Source organism: Crocodylus siamensis, chromosome 10 (genome assembly GCF_052110815.1).
Source record: "Crocodylus siamensis isolate JL-2025a chromosome 10, ASM5211081v1, whole genome shotgun sequence".
NCBI classification, from domain to species: domain Eukaryota; kingdom Metazoa; phylum Chordata; order Crocodylia; family Crocodylidae; genus Crocodylus; species Crocodylus siamensis.
In genome coordinates, this window is record NC_143404.1 from 15,823,714 (window position 1) to 15,841,854 (window position 18,141).

Consider the following 18,141-nt stretch of genomic DNA (forward strand, 5'->3'; position numbering starts at 1 on the left):
ATAGGATACTCTGCCTTTTTATAGTATTGTTATAAATATAGCTATCTTTATTTCAGTCTGAGATCTAAGAGTATTTGGTCAACGTTAATTGAAGTCTTGCAGCACCCTCATGCCATGGGAAAATTAGGCAACAACAGAGCATTGACTTGCTAAGTTCTCTCAGTTCTAGGACTAGATCCTGAGAGTCCTGACTCCATATCCTGCACTGCAGCCATCAGAGCCCATTTGATGTTTTGTACAGCTGTTTTCCTGGGAATGAGGCTAGAGACCGATATGTTGTTTTGCCTATACAAAAAGTGACCTCTTTTTTTTTGTTTTGAAACACTCCAAGGTCAGGATGCTTTGGAGCAAGAACTTTACGTTTGGCAGCGAGTGGCCTTTATGCCAGGGATGTGCCTTGGTGAAAATCTCTACAAGTTTGCCTTTTTTTAAAGTAGAAATATGGCTGTTTTTATATGTTCTGTGAAAGCAAATGGGTTTCTTTTGAAAACTCAATGACCCTTCCCCTTGTGCTATGCAGGCAATGCGGAGGAGGGAGCTGTTTAATTTGAGTGCAAAGCGTACAAGAGCTAGATCCTAATGGTGGGGGGCAAGGAGTAGTTGGCTATAGGGATTATGGGAATGCGACTGACTGGGTTAGAGGTTTGGATTGGAGGAAAGAGAACAAGAGACTGGGAGACAGACAAGGGAGAAGGAAAGCTGTACTTCTTGGGCTAGGAGAACAGGAAGCAGTATGAAAAGTGGGAAGAGGCTGAGAGCCAGTTGGCTGAAAGCAAGACACTGAAATTGGATGAGGAGCTGAAAAGAGAAGGGTCTGAGGAAAGCTGTACAAGTAGGTAGGGACAAGAAAATTGGACTCAAGAAGAATCTGGGGAAGGTGCAAGAACTGGCAGCAACAAATCAGGAAAAAGATAGCTCTGTAAAGGAGTATGGAGCTGGCAAGTGAGACTAGCAATGCAAGGAGCTGAGAGAAGAGAGAGTTATACCCTGTATATGCAAATTTCTTAGAATTGTTCATAGACTTATTTTGTAAAAGCAGTAAATAGCTTGTCAAAAAGCTGTTGAGTACTCTGTGCTAAGTTCTCAAAGCATTTTACAATGTCTCCCCTAGTTGATGCTCAGAGAGGTTCATGCCAAAATTTGCAGTCATAGAAACACTGAAAATTCATCAGCTATACCAAGATTCTCTTCTCCAAAAGTGCTGAGCACATATGAAATCTCCTGAAGCTGCAGCTTGAGGTGTTCAGAGCTCCTGTCATTTGTTTCTGATGTCTGGTCTCTGCAACCTTCCTTCCCATCCTTTACAGCAGTTACACCCAGGGAATTTGTCTTCAGAGCCTAATTTATGCCTTAAAAGCAGCATTCAGAAAATAATCAAGGTATTTCTCTGGTTATATCTAAACGTGTTGGGCACTTTGGGGATTAGGAACTACTGCGAATGCTGTTTAAAGGAGCAGTAGAAAACCAGTAGTTAATCACTGCCAGCAGCAGTCTCTGTTAGTCCCATACAGTATCGTTAGTTCAACTGTACTCCATCATGTTAAAAACTGTCACTTTAGGCTGGTCACGCTTGGTTGGCATGTGTTGGTGACACTTATCAAAGACAGCTGCTCTCTTCACAATGATTGAACCTGCCCAGCAGTTTTGACCTCAGCAGCATTGTTTATGGAGGTCCTTTCTCAGGGCTGTTGATGGCGACTCTTAACTAGCTTGTGTCTGAATTTTAATCACAGAAAAAGTTGTGTAGTAAAGGGGGAATAAATTCAAGTGAATTTTGTGAAAGCTCCAGGAGACAGTGGGAGTATTTCCTTTTAAATCAGAAATGAGAAATTTTTGATATCATCATGCAGTCTACTAAGAAACCTAAATGGTAGGGGTGCACTGATAAAGATTTTTTTGGCCCGTTCATCTGATTGTTAACCAGCCATATTGGCCGATACTGATCTGATAGCCAATTGAAAGGAATGCAGCCAGGCAGGTTGGAGAACAGCATCTTGCCAGTAGGTCTGTGGTGGGGAAGGGCCATGCGAGGGCAGACCAAGGCCCCCCACAGTAAAGGAGAGATTGGTTCTGGGGCAGGGGCAGGCACTGCCCTGGGCAGTAAATGGGACCCGGGGACAGAGCTACAGGCAGCTTGTCCAGGGTGGGATGCGGGGGAGGTGGCTCCCTGCTGCTGTGCACATCTCTGGGGGAGGTCTGGGGGCCATGTGCCCCCCCCCCGATTTGTGCACTGGGCAGAGGCGGTCTGCCCACTGTGGGCTTGGGACAAGGGCGGTGCCAGGCTTCTCCTGGTGTGGTGTTTGGCTTGGAGGTGGCGGGAGTGGGGCAGGATCAGCTGCGCAAAGCAGGCAGCTCTTCGAGGGTTGGGTATATGGGGGCTTTGGGATGACTATATGGGTATGGGGGAATTTTGAGAGGACTGTAGCTCTCCAAGCCCCCCCCCCCCAGTGCTTCCCCTGCTGGGGGCACTCCACTCTTCTGCCTTTCCCTTAGGAGCCCTCACCGGCTGCATGCCCCTTGCCCATCTTCCAGTGCAGGGCTCCCAAGGGAAAGGCAGCAGGTGGAGTGCCCTGAACATGGGTGGCACTAGGGGAGGATGGGGAGGGGACTGTAGGCACCCTAAAATTCTCCATAGCCCCCCCATACCCACCCCTCCCAGCGCTGCTACCACCCACCCCATGCAGCTGAGCCCGCCCCACTTCCGCCTGCTTTGAGCCCAGCCCTGGCCCACCCCCCAGCCTGGGAAGAGACTAGCAAAGCCCCTGGCCCTGAGCCCACAGTGGGCAGCCTACCTCCTCCCCGCACACAAATCCAGGAGGGCACGTGTCCCCCATGCCTCCCCCAGGGCAATGCTCAGCGGTGGGGAGCTGTGCCCCCCACTCCCCTGGACGAGCCTCCCGCGGTTCTGTTCTGCTCCTTGCCCTGGGATCCCATTTGCTGCCCCAGTCCCTGTCCCTGCCCTTGTCCCATGCAATGGGGGCCTCAGTCTGCCCCTGCCCATGCCCCTTCCCTCCCCCACTCCCCTTCCCCACCACAGACTTACTGGCAGGACACTGCTCTCCAAGCTGCTGGGAGAGCTGCTCCAGTCCTGGTTGTATGCATGGCAGCTGTGCACATGCATGCGTCTTTTATTGGTGGCATTATTGGCTACCCTGGCCAAAAAAAGCTGATATCTGAGCATGGTAATTTTCCTTTTATTGGTCCTGATTTGATACAGCACTGCTATATTGGTGCACCTGTACTAAATGGAGGTTTCAGTGGAGCAAGTTCCACTAGTATACTGCATGGTGTTGTAGCATCACCCATAGGGTCTTCACATTTTCAGACTTCATTGTTGAACAAGGTTTTGCCAGATAGTCTTTGAAAATGTTGTTTTAAATATGGAGACTTAGTCACTGTTTTTACAGTTGTATGAGTCCACTGAGTGTGTTGCGATTATTTATTCTGGATTTATATCATTGAAAATAAGAAGCAAATCAGCTCTTTTGACAAAAGTGCAATGAGAACACATCAGCACAGGAAATTAATTTAAAAAAGAAACAATAATAAATGAGTCATTTTCTTTGCTTCGGGTGTGTTAGTAATTTAAAAAAATGTTGTCAGATTCTTTATGCAGTTCTTATTAACAGACTCACCGCAGTTTATTTCTGTTGAAGGATGTAGATCTTGTAGGTTCCCCTAAACTAGGGCTGTTAAGCAACTTTCTTTAAAAACACTAATCATTGCAAAGACAAGACATTTAAAAAGCAAAAAAGAGCATGTCATCTTGTGAATTTGATACATAACCATGCCTGCATGCACTGCTTCTATCCTCCTCTTCTCTGACTGCATGCAAATTAAATGCTTTTTTATTTTGATGTTCAAGAACTCTTTAAAAATCAAATATGCCTGGGAGAGGCTGTGCAGAGATATTGATTAGTTTCCTGCTTTATGATGCCTGCTGCCAACTGCACTGCTTTCAGTTTTGGAACTAAATGAGTCATGCATGCTGTATGCTGGTGGGAGAGTCTTTGCACAAAATTACATCAGAGCTATCCTGTTGATACTGTGAGGTTGTATGAGTATAACTAGGAGAAGAATTTGGCCTGATGATTGAGACCATGTTACCAAGTATTTAAAAAGACCAGAAGTCTTGCTTGAATTTTCTGCCCTACCAAAAAGATGTCATGCGACTTCAGAAAAGACACGTAACTTGCTTGTGTCTCAGTCCTCAGATTTCTAGAAGAGGGATAATAACTCTTTTTACAGTATTTGTAGGAGCAGTGTCTGAATTTCCTGGATGAAAGTTATTACACAAGTGCTGATTGTTACTCAAACCTGTTTAGAAAATAATTAATAATGTCTGTGATTTCTGCAGATGTGGATTTTAAAGTTGCCTCTGGACAATTTTTGGACTGGATTGAATAATTTGGAAGATATGACTAATTTTAGATGGTCCGAAGGATCACCAGCGGACCTGACAGCACCCTGGTAAGAATGATTTGAAAAGTTCACTTACTAAATAAGTGTGTTTTTTAAGCATACTGAGCATGTTTGCTTGATCCACATTTATTAATTTTTTCATGAGATAAAAATTAGACTTAAAAATAATCACCCGTAGAAGGTAAAAATCTGATTACATGAGTTAGTACTCATGTAATCAGATCAGTTAATACTCATGTAATCAGTGCCGAGTCCTGCACTTAGGACAAAACAATCCCATGCACTGTGTGTACAGGCTGGGGGCTGAATGGCTGGGCAGCAGCTCTGCAGAAAAGGACCTGGGGGTTACAGTGGACAATAAGCTGAAGATGAGCCAACAGTGTGCCCTTGTTGCAAAGAAGACTAACAGCATACTGGGCTGCACTGTGGTAGGTGTGTTGCCTCCAGATCAAGGGAAGTGATTATTCCCCTCGATTCAGCACTGGTGAGGCCACATCTATAGTACTGTATTCAGTTTTGCCTCTCCCCACTACTACAGAAAGGATGTGAACAAATTGGAGAGAATCCAGTGGAGGGTGACAAATATGGTGAGGGGGCAGTGGCTTCTGAGGAAAGACTGAGGGAAGTGAGCTTATTTAGTCTGTAGAAGAGGATACTGAGGGGATTTAATAGCAGCCTTCAACTACCTGAAGGGGTGTTACAAAGAGGATGGAGCTGGACTGTTCTCGGTGATGGCAGGTGAGAGGGCAAGGAGTAATGGTCTCAAGTTGCAGCAAGGGAAGTTTAGGTTAGATATGAGGAAGAATTTTCTCACCTGGAGGGTAGTAAACCACTGGAACAGGTTACCCAGACAGGTGGTGGAAGCTCCATCCTTGGAGGTGTTCAAGACCTGGCTAGACAAAGCTTTGGCTGGGATGATTTTCTGGGGATGGTCCTTCCTTGAGCAAGGGGTTGGACTAGACCTAAGGTCCCTTCCAACTCTCATTTTCTATGAATCTGTGAAAATACCAGTGAAGCAGACTGCAGCAGAAACTCTGGCTACGTCATGCAAATTAAATGGTTTTGAAAATGGGATTCTAACCCACTAGCTCAGATATAGCCATTGCGTTGGAGAGCTTCTGAGGAAAAGATTTATGGAATATATATAACTTAACATGAAATGAAGAATACAAAGCTATTCAGTGAGACCCTCAATCCCATTCCAACCCCTTTTTCACTGGGTATAATGGCTGGAGTAGCAGTAAATGGCTGTTAAAGGTTTTCTTTCTACTGGGCACAGCAATATTGTTGTAACCTGAGTAATCCAGCAGAGAAACTTATTGCTGGTGAGACCAGAGTTCCCGCATCACAGTGTTCCAGTAGTGGGAAAGCGGGATACAAATTGGCCTGTATTTCTCTCTTTGTGTGAACAGCATAGGAGATGTGTGGCTTGGTGTTTAAAAGAGAGAAGTCTGTTTTCAAACTTGACTGCTAAAGCACAATGTAGATTTGAGAGTTCAGAGGCAGAGAATGGAACCAAAAGCTAGAGCTGGTCAATATTTCAAACATTAAATTAAAAAATGGCAACTTTCACTGAAATCTTATGATTTTGCCTCTCGTTTTTTTCCACCAACCACAGTGCTGATTAAAAATAAACAAACGAGAATGTCAGAATTTATGGTGCTGTAGTGATTATGTCTCTAGATTTTTTTTCTTTAATAGTGACTTTTTTTTTATTCCATTAAAATATAACGAGAGGTCTTGGATCACACACCCAGTTCAGCCAAACACTCCGTACTGTGTGAAAATTTCTAACGGCAATTTGATTCCTTTGGATTGTAATGCCAAGGCCCATTGGATCTGCAAGAGAAGTGCAGGTGAGAATGTGTGCAGAAATTGCTTAATTGATCAATATCTAAATCAGGTATTTTCTCACAAATGTAATTTTTAACACTCATTCCTGCAAGCTCAATGATGAGTAGTGTTTGTTTTCATAAGTAGTTCCTTAGGCAGATGTGGAACTTCCATATAATAAATTTATTAATGCTTTATGATGATGCTGTTGAGGGAAACTGTATAACTATTAAGTGAGAAAAATAGGCAGATGAGGGAGGTTCTTTGGGTAAATGTAATATCTTTTATTACACCAACTAAATAGTTGGAAAAATTGTTCTTTGTGAGCTGTGAGCCACAAATATGCTTCTCCAGGCATAGGAAGAGTCTGCCTCGTATTGCTTTAGATTGCTATATTGCTTTATATTAATGGAGACTGTTGAAAAACAATGGATAAGCTTCCATTTTCAGGATTGTAAGTTCCTGGTTCACCAGAATTTCAAGAGGTGTTTTTTGCTGGTAAGACATACAGTCTTTTCTTTTATGATATTTTTCTCTGAAATGCATTGATGCTAAATAGTGAATGTGTTGCTTTAAGATGCCTAACCAGTCACTGGATACCAGTTTTAGCTCCTGAAGAACAGCAATGCACATATTACGTGCAAGTTCCAACTGCTGCCATCACAGCTACAGTAACAAAATACACCCAGATACACCCCAAAATACACATGGACGGTCCTGTGGTAGTATGGCTCCCGTGTCTGAGCATGTGCTGCTCTGCTTTTTTTTTATGGGGTTTTCTGACTCCTGGATATCCAGGGGTCAAAAAACCTGCAGAATAAAAACCCAGAGCTGCACACACTTGGGCAGCACAACCTTGCAGCGCAGAGAACACTGGATTGTGCAGTGTGTGGCGCCCCAAACACATTTGCGGTGCCGCATGCCGCACAGCTGCGCTTACCCAGACGCACCCTTAGGGTTCAAAGGGGCTTATAGGGAATATAGTCAGGAAAAAAACATTATGGGAGTAAGCTCTTACTCCTAAGGGCTTGTTTACATTTGACGTTTTTTGCTGATTTTATTATATTGGGGATAGATTATTTCATATCAGGAACTGAAATAAACGATATCAGTGTAAGGTGTCTTTATACTGGTATGATAGGAAAAAAAATCACATTGCTGACTAACAGCTGTACTAGGAAAACTTGTAAGGAAGAAAAAGCCTTTAGCTTTGATTTTTCTGTGATCAGGGTCTTAGCACAGTCCATTTTTTTCAAATGAAATTCATTTTTCACTTGATATTCTTAATGTATTAAACAGGAACCACATGCTACTGTTGAGTCATCTTGTCAGGGTAGTTAAGCATGCTTTGATTAATCTTTTTCATTAGTGTTTTTGTAAATCTTAACTGGACAGTTGAGTGCTGTTCATTTTGCTTCTGTGGAGACAGTGATAACAATGAGCTGTGTATGAAAGGAGGCAGAAATGAGTTATGAGTCTTAGAAAATAATAGAAGCCTGCTGTCACGGTTTTTACTTTTTTGATTAAAGTTGAATTTCGCAGAATGCTCTTCTCAAAGCCGTAGGAAACGCCTTATGAACTATGTCAACACTTTATAAAACAAAGATCTCTTGGATTTCAGCTGCTAGGTTTTCATTATCTTTTTGACAATTTTTGCAGCTATTTTTTATACCTTTTATTTGTAACAATAAGGAAAAAAGGAAATGACTTTATAAAATGCCTTTGACTTACCCATGACCATAGTAGTCTGTTGAACGTGGCCTGGCTTTGTGCTCTGTCTTCTGTGTTAGATTTGTTTTTGAAAGCTGGTCTGCACATACAGCTTTGCAGTTTTTGAATTGCTCTTGATTCCTGCATGCTATATATGATAAATAGTTTAGAAATAGGCATTGTTCTTTTCTTTTTAAGTATCAGGATATTTTTTTTAAAACAACAGAATGACACAAGGTTTGCAAACTGATGCAAGAAAACTAAAAAGGCAGATTAAATCTTTTATCTTTTAACCTTTATATTTTTCCTTTGTTACACAACTTTTGAATGCTGATGACACAGAGAGAGCTAACCTGCAATTTTCACATGGCCATACAATAAAGCATGACTCAGAAGTAATCCAAGATCATTTCCCTGCTTCTCCCGGTTCTCAAAAATAGTTTGCTTTGTCTCACATTTTCTGGAAAATTGCACAACTTCATTATTGTCTTTTTAATTTTTTTTTCCAGTTAGAAAGACTTTGTCAAATGCCATCTTTCACTTTGAACCTGCTCTCTGATGCTGTACAATTTATCAATACAGCAATGCTTGGGTTGAGTCAAATTCACTCCTGTATACTGAAGGACTGGCACATAGCATATGTTTTACTTATGTTTCTAGTTTGAGGACTTAGGTGGTACATAAGCCTTGCTCCTGCTCAGCTTTCAGTCATTGACAAGAAGGAAAGTAGAGGCAATCAGGTCATCCTGTTGTAGAAGTGGAGCAGTAGTGTGTATTGCAGTGTGCATGGAAAAAAAACTGGAGAGATCACCGCCATAGAGGTCCCATCAGATTGTGGCAAATTGCAAGCTCACTCTTTTCATTATGGATTTTTGGTTGACTAAAACAGCAAGAAATCTTTAACTTTGGAGAAGTTACACAACCAGCTGTGGTTTTGCAGGTAGAGGAAGTTGGGCTCATTGCAGAGGTTGGATTGTCACCTAAGTTGTGCCTTTGGGAGCATAGGTGGACACCTAGCTGTATAATTGCACTTTATGTTTCTTTTATTTTCTTGTTCTCCCCTTCTCTTTAGATGTTGAGCGATATCAAGAACATAAAGCCAAAGTCCTTCTCTCATCGACACGTGATCCATTAGAAGTACATGCAGATTTGCATTCTGCTAAAGAAGCCTGCCTGGAACTTAGGGAGAAGTGCACAGGAATTTCTACCTGGCAGAATGTTTATGCTCTTGCTGGAGGAACAGCATTGATGAAAAGTGAAGAGAGCAATTCCTACGCCTACGTAAAATCAGGTAAGCCTGAAATATTCAGGTAGCCCACAGATCCCATGCACTCTGATAAGACCAGTTACAAGCCCTGTCTAGAGGAACAGAAAGTGGCTTCCAGTATTTCTAATGTGATGCTGCTATTAACTGCTAGGTTAACAGTGATAGCGTGGTTATTACTAATTCTGAGTGTCTTCTTTTATTGTTCCAAGATGGTTTTACATTGTGCAGTGTTGTGTCATATAGTTAAAGACATTTAATTTCCAGACTTCTGTGGGTGTCCTCTCAGTTTCTATTGGCAGGACAAATTGTACCAATGCTGCCAAAGTATAAGAGAAAAGGTTGGACTCCTTTGGTATCTGTCAGGAGTTGATATGTTCCAATCCAGATTTGAGGTTTAAACACAAAACAAATTGTTATATTTCACCAAAGCTGAATTCAAGTGCTGAAATCTAGCCACAGAAGGGCGAGCACTGCAAGGCTTTCTAGGGGTGAAGCATACCCCCAGGCTGGCATATAGAGATAGAGCTATGGCTGTGCATACTCCTTGCCTCCACTCTCCATTTTGCATCCAGATTCCCAAAAGAAGCAACTTAGAAGTAGGCTTTCACTGGGGAACAGGGGCCCCTTTCTCTTTACTTCTCCCCTAGCTATAAAAGGGACTGTCACAGACATATCCAGCCATTGTATCGTAACCGTGTGGCCATGAAATGCATGGCATGGCAGCTTCCACTCTTGCTTTTTAGATTGTGCTATGGGTTACTTTGGAAAGGATTGTTCGTCTGTGTGCAGTTTATGTTACAATAATGGCCTCTGCAATCCTTACACAGGCACTTGCAATGATTTCCACTTTTGCAGTGCCCAGAGTGCACCAACAGCCTGTCAAAGAGGTACGTAAATGATAACACAGGCATTGTACATGCAGGGTGGAGGGAGGAGGATTGTATTTGTTTAATGCAGTACAAAACTTTGAAGATCCGCATGTGTTTTTGGTGTCATTTTACATGTGCTAACTTTTGCTGTTGTTTTTCTTTCCCATTCATTTTGTCAGTGATTAACTAATGATCCTTTCATTAGATGCCAGTAAACAGGACCTTTTTGTATTTTTACTTCCTTTTTTGACTAGAAATGAAAAGTTTATGGTGCCCACGTTTTCCTGGTTGGTCGTATTGGGAAGGCAACTGTTACTTTGTGAGCACAGAAACCTCTGTCAGTTGGGTAAAAGCAAGGCAGATGTGTAGAAGATTCAGAAGTGCAGATCTGCTGTGGATTGGGAGCCAAAAAGAACTGGTATTTCTTATATTTGGTGGGGAAATGTGAATGAAACACAAAAAAAGAAAAAAAACCTATAATCTTAGACATAAATCTAATGTTTTAGACCTTGCTGCAGTAAATACCACTATATCCAAAAAAGTCATGTTGTCTTATGTCATTGATAGGCTTGGCTGTTGTCTCTAATTACATCTGAAACTTTTTGGATTGGACTGAATAGCAGGCAACAAGAATCTATATGGATTTGGTCAAATGGGAACTCAGCAGCCAAAGAACTTCACTGGTAAAGTAGTGTTTAGGACTGTGATGGGCATTTTGAGGACCAGACTTTGGTGTTGTGAACACATAGTTCTCCTGAAGTTAGTAGCTGTACTGATTCCACCAGCTGAGAATGATGGCCCATAAAAGTACTTAAAGACAAAACAGCATAAGTGATGCTTCACATTTTAGGTTGTCATACAGTACTGGTTTAAGTTATAATAATAATCAATAATAATCTTGCATCCTAGGAAAATATTTTACTGAAACTTACCTAAGTTATTGAAACTTTTTAAAAGTTCTATCAATATTTTGAAATTCAGAATATAAGAAAAAGTGTGATTTATTGTGCAATTTTCTTTCCCCATTTTTGATCAGTTTGAAAATATCTAAATCTGTAGGAATAGTGTATTATTTGGGAAAAGACCCATGTATTTGGGAAGAGCCTGCTGTGTAGGCCAGCATTCTCAAGTTGCTGAAGCCCAACTATCTGTTGAAATGTATGGCAAAGAAGTGTGTTACTGAAAGGGTGCTTGAAACAGCATACCCTCTTTACCACAGTGCCGTAAGCACCAGGTCCTGTTCAACTGTTTTTTTGCTGTAATAAGAATATGGTGGGTTAGTACACTGTACATGGGAGGAAGATGTATGCTTCTTTCAGATGCTATAAAAGCTGGTTTGCTTCTTTCACGTGTTGTCTGTATTCCCTAAACAACAGCCATGAGCTGAAGGATTGAATTTAGGTTCTGTTCATGGATAATTTATTAATGGAATGTGATGCTAAGCAAATTATATAACCACTCTGTGCTGCAATTTCTGCATTTGTAAAAAGGAGACTATAGAACTTGTCTGTCTTCCTAAAAAGACATTTTTTCCTGATTTTTACAGTGGCAAAAAGGAAACAAAAACAGCTTTTTTCATTCTAATTCATATGTTAATATGCCAGCATGGTATTTCTAATAAATAGCAGTAACAAAACGGAGCACAACACCATGTTCCTAGGGGCAGTGATGCATTTGGTTTCAGAGGGCACTGAAAGGATGCTAGTTGTGCCCTTACTCGTCCTGGCCACAATTTGATCCCATGCAGACACTAACACCAAGGCTACAGACCATATGCATCTCTAAATTTGAAGGTGTAAGTGGTACTGAAGTAGTGATCAGTGCTTACATTTATCCTCTGCACTGGGATTTCACTCTTAGTGGCTGAATCAGCCTAGAAGTTAATGTAAAGATTTGCCAAGAGTGTTCTGAGACTTAAGTTTCCAAAGTTCTTGTATGCCAAGGACTGTTGTTCTAATGCTTTAAGTTTTAATGGCCATCTTACACATGTAAGCTTTTTAAAAAAAGTAAATGTTCCAGGAGATTCCCTGTGTACTTGCATGTCAGGTTACCCATGTCTGGAGACTCAGCTGGAAGATGTGCCGGTATGAAATCAACATCCTCAAGTATTTTGAAGTTAAACTGTGAGGATGAGCACAGGTGGCTCTGTAAGAAAACTGAATGTAAGTTGCAATGAAGGAGTTTTTATGAAAAAAAAACTTAAAACCAATCTTTTTTGCTAGTTACTGTTAAATATTTAAGTGGGAGAATAGAATTAAGTGCATATTAATCATATAAAGTGACTTTCATAAAAATTCTGCCCTAAACACAGCAGTCAGAAAAGAGGAAACGTTGTAAGAGTGTGTAGGCTGATAGATACCAGGGAGATTCTGAGAGTCTGTAAAGGGGCATCTCTTGGTTGAAGTCATTGAGGGCTGTATCTTTTTGGCTCGTGACAGTGAATCTGGTATTGTCAATGCAGCTATGCATTTTTTTGATTTCAGGTTTTGTTCAAGAGACTTTTATCATTATACTTTAGTAGGAGTGCACCGATAAAGATTTTTTTGGCCAGTACCAATGGCAGATTATTAACCAGCCATATAGCCCAATACTGATCCAATAGGCAATATGCAGCGTGGCAGCTTGGAGAGCATTGTCTTGCCGGTAAGTCTGTGGTGGTGGGGGGACAGGTGTGTGTGGGGAGGTGGGGGGCAGATCAAGGCCCCCAGAGTGAGGAGGGAGTGGGCTGGGGCTGGGGCAGGGGCAGGTGCTGCCCAGCTAGGGCAGTGAATGCAACTCTGGAAGCGGGGCAGAGCTACAGGCAGCTCATCTGGGGGTCGTGGGAAGATGGCTCCCCACTGCAGCATGCAGCCGCACGGGAGGTCTGGGGGGGCATGTGTCCCCTGTATTTGTGCATGGGGTGAGGGCGGGTTGCCCACTGTGGGCTGGGGGGCCAGGGGCTGCACTGACCTCTTCCTGGCAACAGGCTGGGTTAGGGCTCCATTTGGGGCAGGCAGGGGTGAGCGGGAAGGGGGTTATAGGGTGAGCTACAACCATCCCAAAATTCCTGGTAGCTACCCTGTAGCTACCGATCCCAGCGCTGCCCCAGCCCAGCCTCCCTGCTGGGTTGAGGCTGGCGCAGCCCCTGGCCCCAAGCCCGCAGCAGGCAGCCTGCCTTTACCCTGTGCAAAAATCTGGGAGGCACATGTGTCCCCCATGCCTCCCGTTGGGGTGCATGCAGCAGTGGGGAGCTGCCTCTCTCTCCTCACCCTCCTGCCCCCTGCACCAGACAAGCCACCCATGGTTCTCCCCTGCTTTCAGGGTTGCATTCATTGCCCTTGCTGGGCAGCTGCTTCTGCCCTTGCCCCTGCCCCAGCTCCACTTCCTCCCTCACTGTGGAGGGTCTCCATCTGTCCCCTCCATGTCCCTTCCCCCTACAGACTTAGTGGTAAGATGTTGCTTTCCAAGCTTCTGGGCTGCATTCCTGGTCATGTGCATGCTGTGGCTGTGCACATGCACATGGCATTTAACTGTGACATTATTGGCTATACTGGCCAAAAAAAGCCAATTGCCGATAATATCAATTATCCTTTTATTGGTGCTGATCGGATATGGACTGATATATCATTGCATTTCTATACTTTAGTTCTTTCCTTTTTTGACCTTAATTCTATGATGATTGAAGGCATGCTCTGGGAGCTACCAATTGGCTGTGTCGTTGCACTTGAGTTTGCACCAAAAATCGTGCGTCTTTCATGACAGGTTACCCCAGGCCATATATTGTCCTGGTTTTATCTATCTATACATAGATATCGAGCATAAGATCTTTATTTCAGAGGCTCATTTTGTTGGTGTGCTGCTGAGTGCAGCTATCTTTATGCTGAACCTGTATTCCCAAGATGTGCAGTGACAGGGGAGACCTGCCTGTCACAGTAAGTCCCTGACATTGTAACTTGTTAGTGATGACTCCAGTGGCAGTGCTACCTCAAGTGATGGAAGGTGAGCAACTTTGGAATATAACGTGAAACTGACTGATGGAGTCACATAATATGCAACTAATGTTTAAAACCTCCAAATCTGTAGTTTCCTCGTGTTATTCGTGGATGTAAAATTGGTTGAATTTTTGCAAAAATTCTTTGAAAACAATGGTTGTAAGAAACTATTTTTTGATATAGCAAATTTCTAAATGCATGACTTAAACAAAGGCAGAGAAGAGTTTTCATGATAAAAGATGCATTTTCACCTCAGGTTAATGTAGCCATATACTTTGTGTATGATTTGCTTTAATCCCAGGCGTAGTCTATGCCCACATTCCAGATTTCTCAGGTGGTGTCAGAAAGCGACAATGTAGTTAGAAAAGCCACAATCTAATCTATCCATGGCCAAAATCGCACCCAAAACTAATGATTATTTTCAAAAACTCACTTTGAGTGTCTTCCTCAAATTGATAGTTGCAGTGTGCACTTGTTTTGCTGTTTCTTTTTCACAGCGCCAAACATTTTTGATGTGTTTCTTGAGCGATACCTATCAGGGCCGCTTTCATCAGAGAAAATATACGACTCCCTTCATGATGCCAAGGTAGACTGTTTATATGACAACAACTGCACAGGAGTAGTTAAGGTCTCTAATTACTTCAGAAGAGTGGCAGGAATTGATGAGATCCATTTTTCTGAATTGGCTGCTGACTCAGATGCTGTTACATATGTGAAACAGGGTACGTATCACACACCAGCTAAACATTGCTGTAGGTACAGAAGAATCATCTGTGGTAAACATTCACATTTACTGTTTAAACTATAGTCATTTAATATGCCTATGGTTATTTAAAGCAAAGTCAAATTATTTCATGAAAATGGGGGCATTTTTAGTTTTGGTCCCCAAAAATGTCTGCGCTGGTGTGTTAATTTGCCACATTTGGAAGTTTGCAGTACAAATGTTGAACAAAATTAGTCTGCTTCTTCGAAGTTCATTTCCTTAATCTTTTCTGCATCACCAGTTTTGAGTGTTCAGTATAATCTTAAAATAAACTTTTTATAAATAATTTTTCCCCCAGTTGTGAAAATGACAAATTCAGTTAAAATTCTGTGAAATACTTAGAAATGACAGTGTGACGTACAGTTGAAATCTTTTATATTACTTTCAAATATTAAATTCTTTAAAATGTTTTGGACTGATTCTGCCATAGAATGGATGTTTTTGGAGGGCATTCACCACATTTCCAATTCACTGTACTTTAAATGCCCCGTTCTCTAGTGCTATGCCAGGTAGATGCACAGTGAAATCAGACCCTTAACTTTTATGTTTACATTTCAGATAGCTGCATATAGATATTATTTTATAATAGATCTCTTTGAAGAAGTTTTGCCCCTTCCTTCCCAACTATGAAATATCAATGCTTCTTTGCCAGTGGCGTTAGTTTGGGTACCTGTTAGTTTCTGGGGTAGGGCAGCCCCTGTCACTGACACAGATGACTACCCTTAAATTTTACAACTAAGCATTTTTATTGCTGTTGCATCTCTAGATCTCTAGTTCCTGTACTTGGCTCTGATGGACAAGTGCTCACTCTTACTAATGGGGCTGGAAAGGACCCTAGGTGACATCAGTATCCCCAAAGTCTGTGCTGAAATGGTACCTTGGTATATGTTGGACCGGTTGGACATGTCTTTTAACTTGCGCTAGCTGTTGTTGGCAGCTAGAAATTGCAATGGTGCATATGGTGACAGTAGTGGCATTGTGGTCTGAACACAACCTGGGGGTACCTCGCCTCTGGGTTGAGCTTTCTGTGACTTCAGCCAGCTGTAGGTTAGTTTTGTACCAAAACAGCCCCTATTGCTTGGCTGTTCCGTAATATATAAAGGGTACAATTGTGGCCTTTTATTCGTTATACCGTTGCATCACTGCCACGTAGTTATAAAACTTTCTGTCTGGGACTATTTTACACCTACTTCGTGGTGTTAGAAATGACTGCAGAACAATGATATGGGACTCTGCTCTTTTAAATGATGCAATGCATGCAGTATGTTTTTTCTGCAAGTGAATAAATGAATTTGCTTGTTGGCTGCAGAAATCATATGAAAGATCGTACAAGTTAAGAAAATACTGCTTCCACAGCATCTTGGTTAAGGCCTTGACTGTGGAGTTCCTAAAGAGGTGGTAAAACTGAACTCAGAATCATGTTTTTCCTTACAAATAATTTAGGAAGTTGTTTAGCTACATCCCTGTTACTGTATTTTTAACTTTGCTCTGTTGATGGTCTCCATGCAGAATGTTCTTTCGGATACTATGGAGAAAACTGTGTGCATCTGTGTCCCTCATGCCGTGGAAAGTTTAGGTGCAACTCAGTAATGGGCAAATGCCCAGAAAAGTTAACCTGCATGGACCAATTTAAAGGTGAAATTTGTGAATCAGGTACAGTAATAATTGGTTTGGCTTTTTGAATTTCCTTGTTCTGTCCACTGTGTGTAGTACAGCCTAGGAAGATGTTTTAAAATGTCACTTGTCCAAAAACAGCTTGGTCCATACTGGTAAATGTTCTCATGAGACATGAGTGTTTTTTTTCTAACCCAGATGAATTAATTTCTGAAAATACTGGGGCATGAGAGAACACAGGTTTGATGAGCTGAGTTTGCTAGTCCTAATTCAATAACTGGGAAGCCTAACCTAAAGCAGAAAGGGAAATCAGACCTACTGCCTCTGCTTCCTTGAGAAAGATGCTGAGAGGCATTTTGTCACGTTCCCTTTTTGAATGGGGCAATACTGGCTTGTAGAGAGCTGAATGAGGAATTAAGAAATGCAGCAGACAGGGCTGGCTATTTTTTCTGCTTTGATGGCATTTACAGGAAACTTGTGGGAGGAAACTGATTTTGCACCCCAGTTTCATGTGAAAAATATTCAGAATAGTCAAAATATAAAAAAAAAACCCTTAAATAAAAAGTCCAACAGCACAAATATTCAAATCAGGTATTTTTATATTGTTTTAATGTATTTTTATAATTAATCTTCTTAAATAATAACAATTCTTCTGGTTTTATAGTAGTACCTAGGAATCACAGTTAAGGATTAGGGTTGTGTTATAGCTGTTGCTTATAGAGACACAGTTTTGTTGTTTGTCTTTAGAAAGCACATGTGTATTTGCAGAAAATTGGAAAACTTCTGAATTCTTGTCTCTCCCCACCCCACCCTCTCCTGAGCTTATTGCCCATCTATGTCCCTAGTCATGATGTATTGTCTGTTGTCCAATGAGTGTCCATTTGAAGTAGCAGGTATAGCTTTCTTTATTCCTTTTGTCCTACTTTTTCTTTGTTTACAGGCCTCACCAGTTTAAAATGCCCTCAAGATCCTATCTGGTGGTATTGGAACGGCAATTGTTACTACATAGAAAGGAAAGAGATGATGCCATGGGAGCAGGGTTTAGCCCAGTGTACATTTTATAACAATGCTAGTCTTGCTAAGATAGATAATGAAGAAGAAAAGGTATTTTGTGCAGAAAAGTTGTTACGTTCAGTCTAAAGAACACAACAATTTTAACATCTCATGTATATTTTATATTGTCAAGCCTGGAAGTTCAGTTAATTTCTCTCTCTGTTTTGCCTCTCTCTTGGGATGTTTTAGTCTTGTGCATGACTTTTAAGACAGCAGAAACAATGATGACATCTTTGTTTGCCAAATGGGGGTCTCCAATGACTTTCTAGCTGGACCTGAGAGGTAGTTCAAAGAGAAGCCCTTTGTGGGAGCTTAATTATAGTTTCCTCCCACTTCTGATTTCAGATGTGGGTAGCTTCCATGTTGGAAGGTGATGCCTGGATTGGTTTGTCAAGGCAGAAGGATGCTTGGAATTGGATTAATGGACATGAGGCTGAACTTAACTCCAGCTGGTAAGGAGAATAGCTAACTCAATGATGAAAGCTTAGTAGGTAAGGGGTTGGGCAGGGGGATGCTATATGCACGACTGTTTCATGGTATCAACTGGTCTTCATTAACCTGAGGTTTTTCTAACTAATTCCTTGTTTTTATTTCCCCAAATCAGCGCACTGGTCTAAAGTGGAATAGTTTGGTGCTGCC

The 18,141-nt window shown here is 41.8% G+C and overlaps 2 protein-coding genes across 2 annotated transcripts in view; both read left to right on the forward strand.

Annotated features, from left to right (window-relative positions):
- LOC149856281 (C-type mannose receptor 2-like) overlaps nt 1–17,589 on the forward strand; it is a 32,101-nt gene extending 14,512 nt beyond the window's left edge. The window contains exons 3-12 of the mRNA XM_090020483.1: nt 4,358–4,470; nt 6,160–6,278; nt 9,038–9,256; nt 9,976–10,119; nt 10,356–10,519; nt 10,669–10,784; nt 12,148–12,263; nt 14,570–14,794; nt 16,345–16,488; nt 17,390–17,589. Coding sequence (XP_089876609.1) covers nt 4,358–4,470; nt 6,160–6,278; nt 9,038–9,256; nt 9,976–10,119; nt 10,356–10,519; nt 10,669–10,784; nt 12,148–12,263; nt 14,570–14,794; nt 16,345–16,488; nt 17,390–17,589 — 1,560 coding nt within the window. The remainder of the gene's footprint in view (nt 1–4,357; nt 4,471–6,159; nt 6,279–9,037; nt 9,257–9,975; nt 10,120–10,355; nt 10,520–10,668; nt 10,785–12,147; nt 12,264–14,569; nt 14,795–16,344; nt 16,489–17,389) is intronic.
- Nucleotides 17,590–17,668: 79 nt separating this feature from the next.
- LOC149856282 (macrophage mannose receptor 1-like) overlaps nt 17,669–18,141 on the forward strand; it is a 65,700-nt gene continuing 65,227 nt past the window's right edge. Inside the window, exon 1 of the mRNA XM_090065256.1 lies at nt 17,669–17,954. Coding sequence (XP_089921382.1) covers nt 17,848–17,954 — 107 coding nt within the window. The 5' untranslated portion in view covers nt 17,669–17,847. The remainder of the gene's footprint in view (nt 17,955–18,141) is intronic.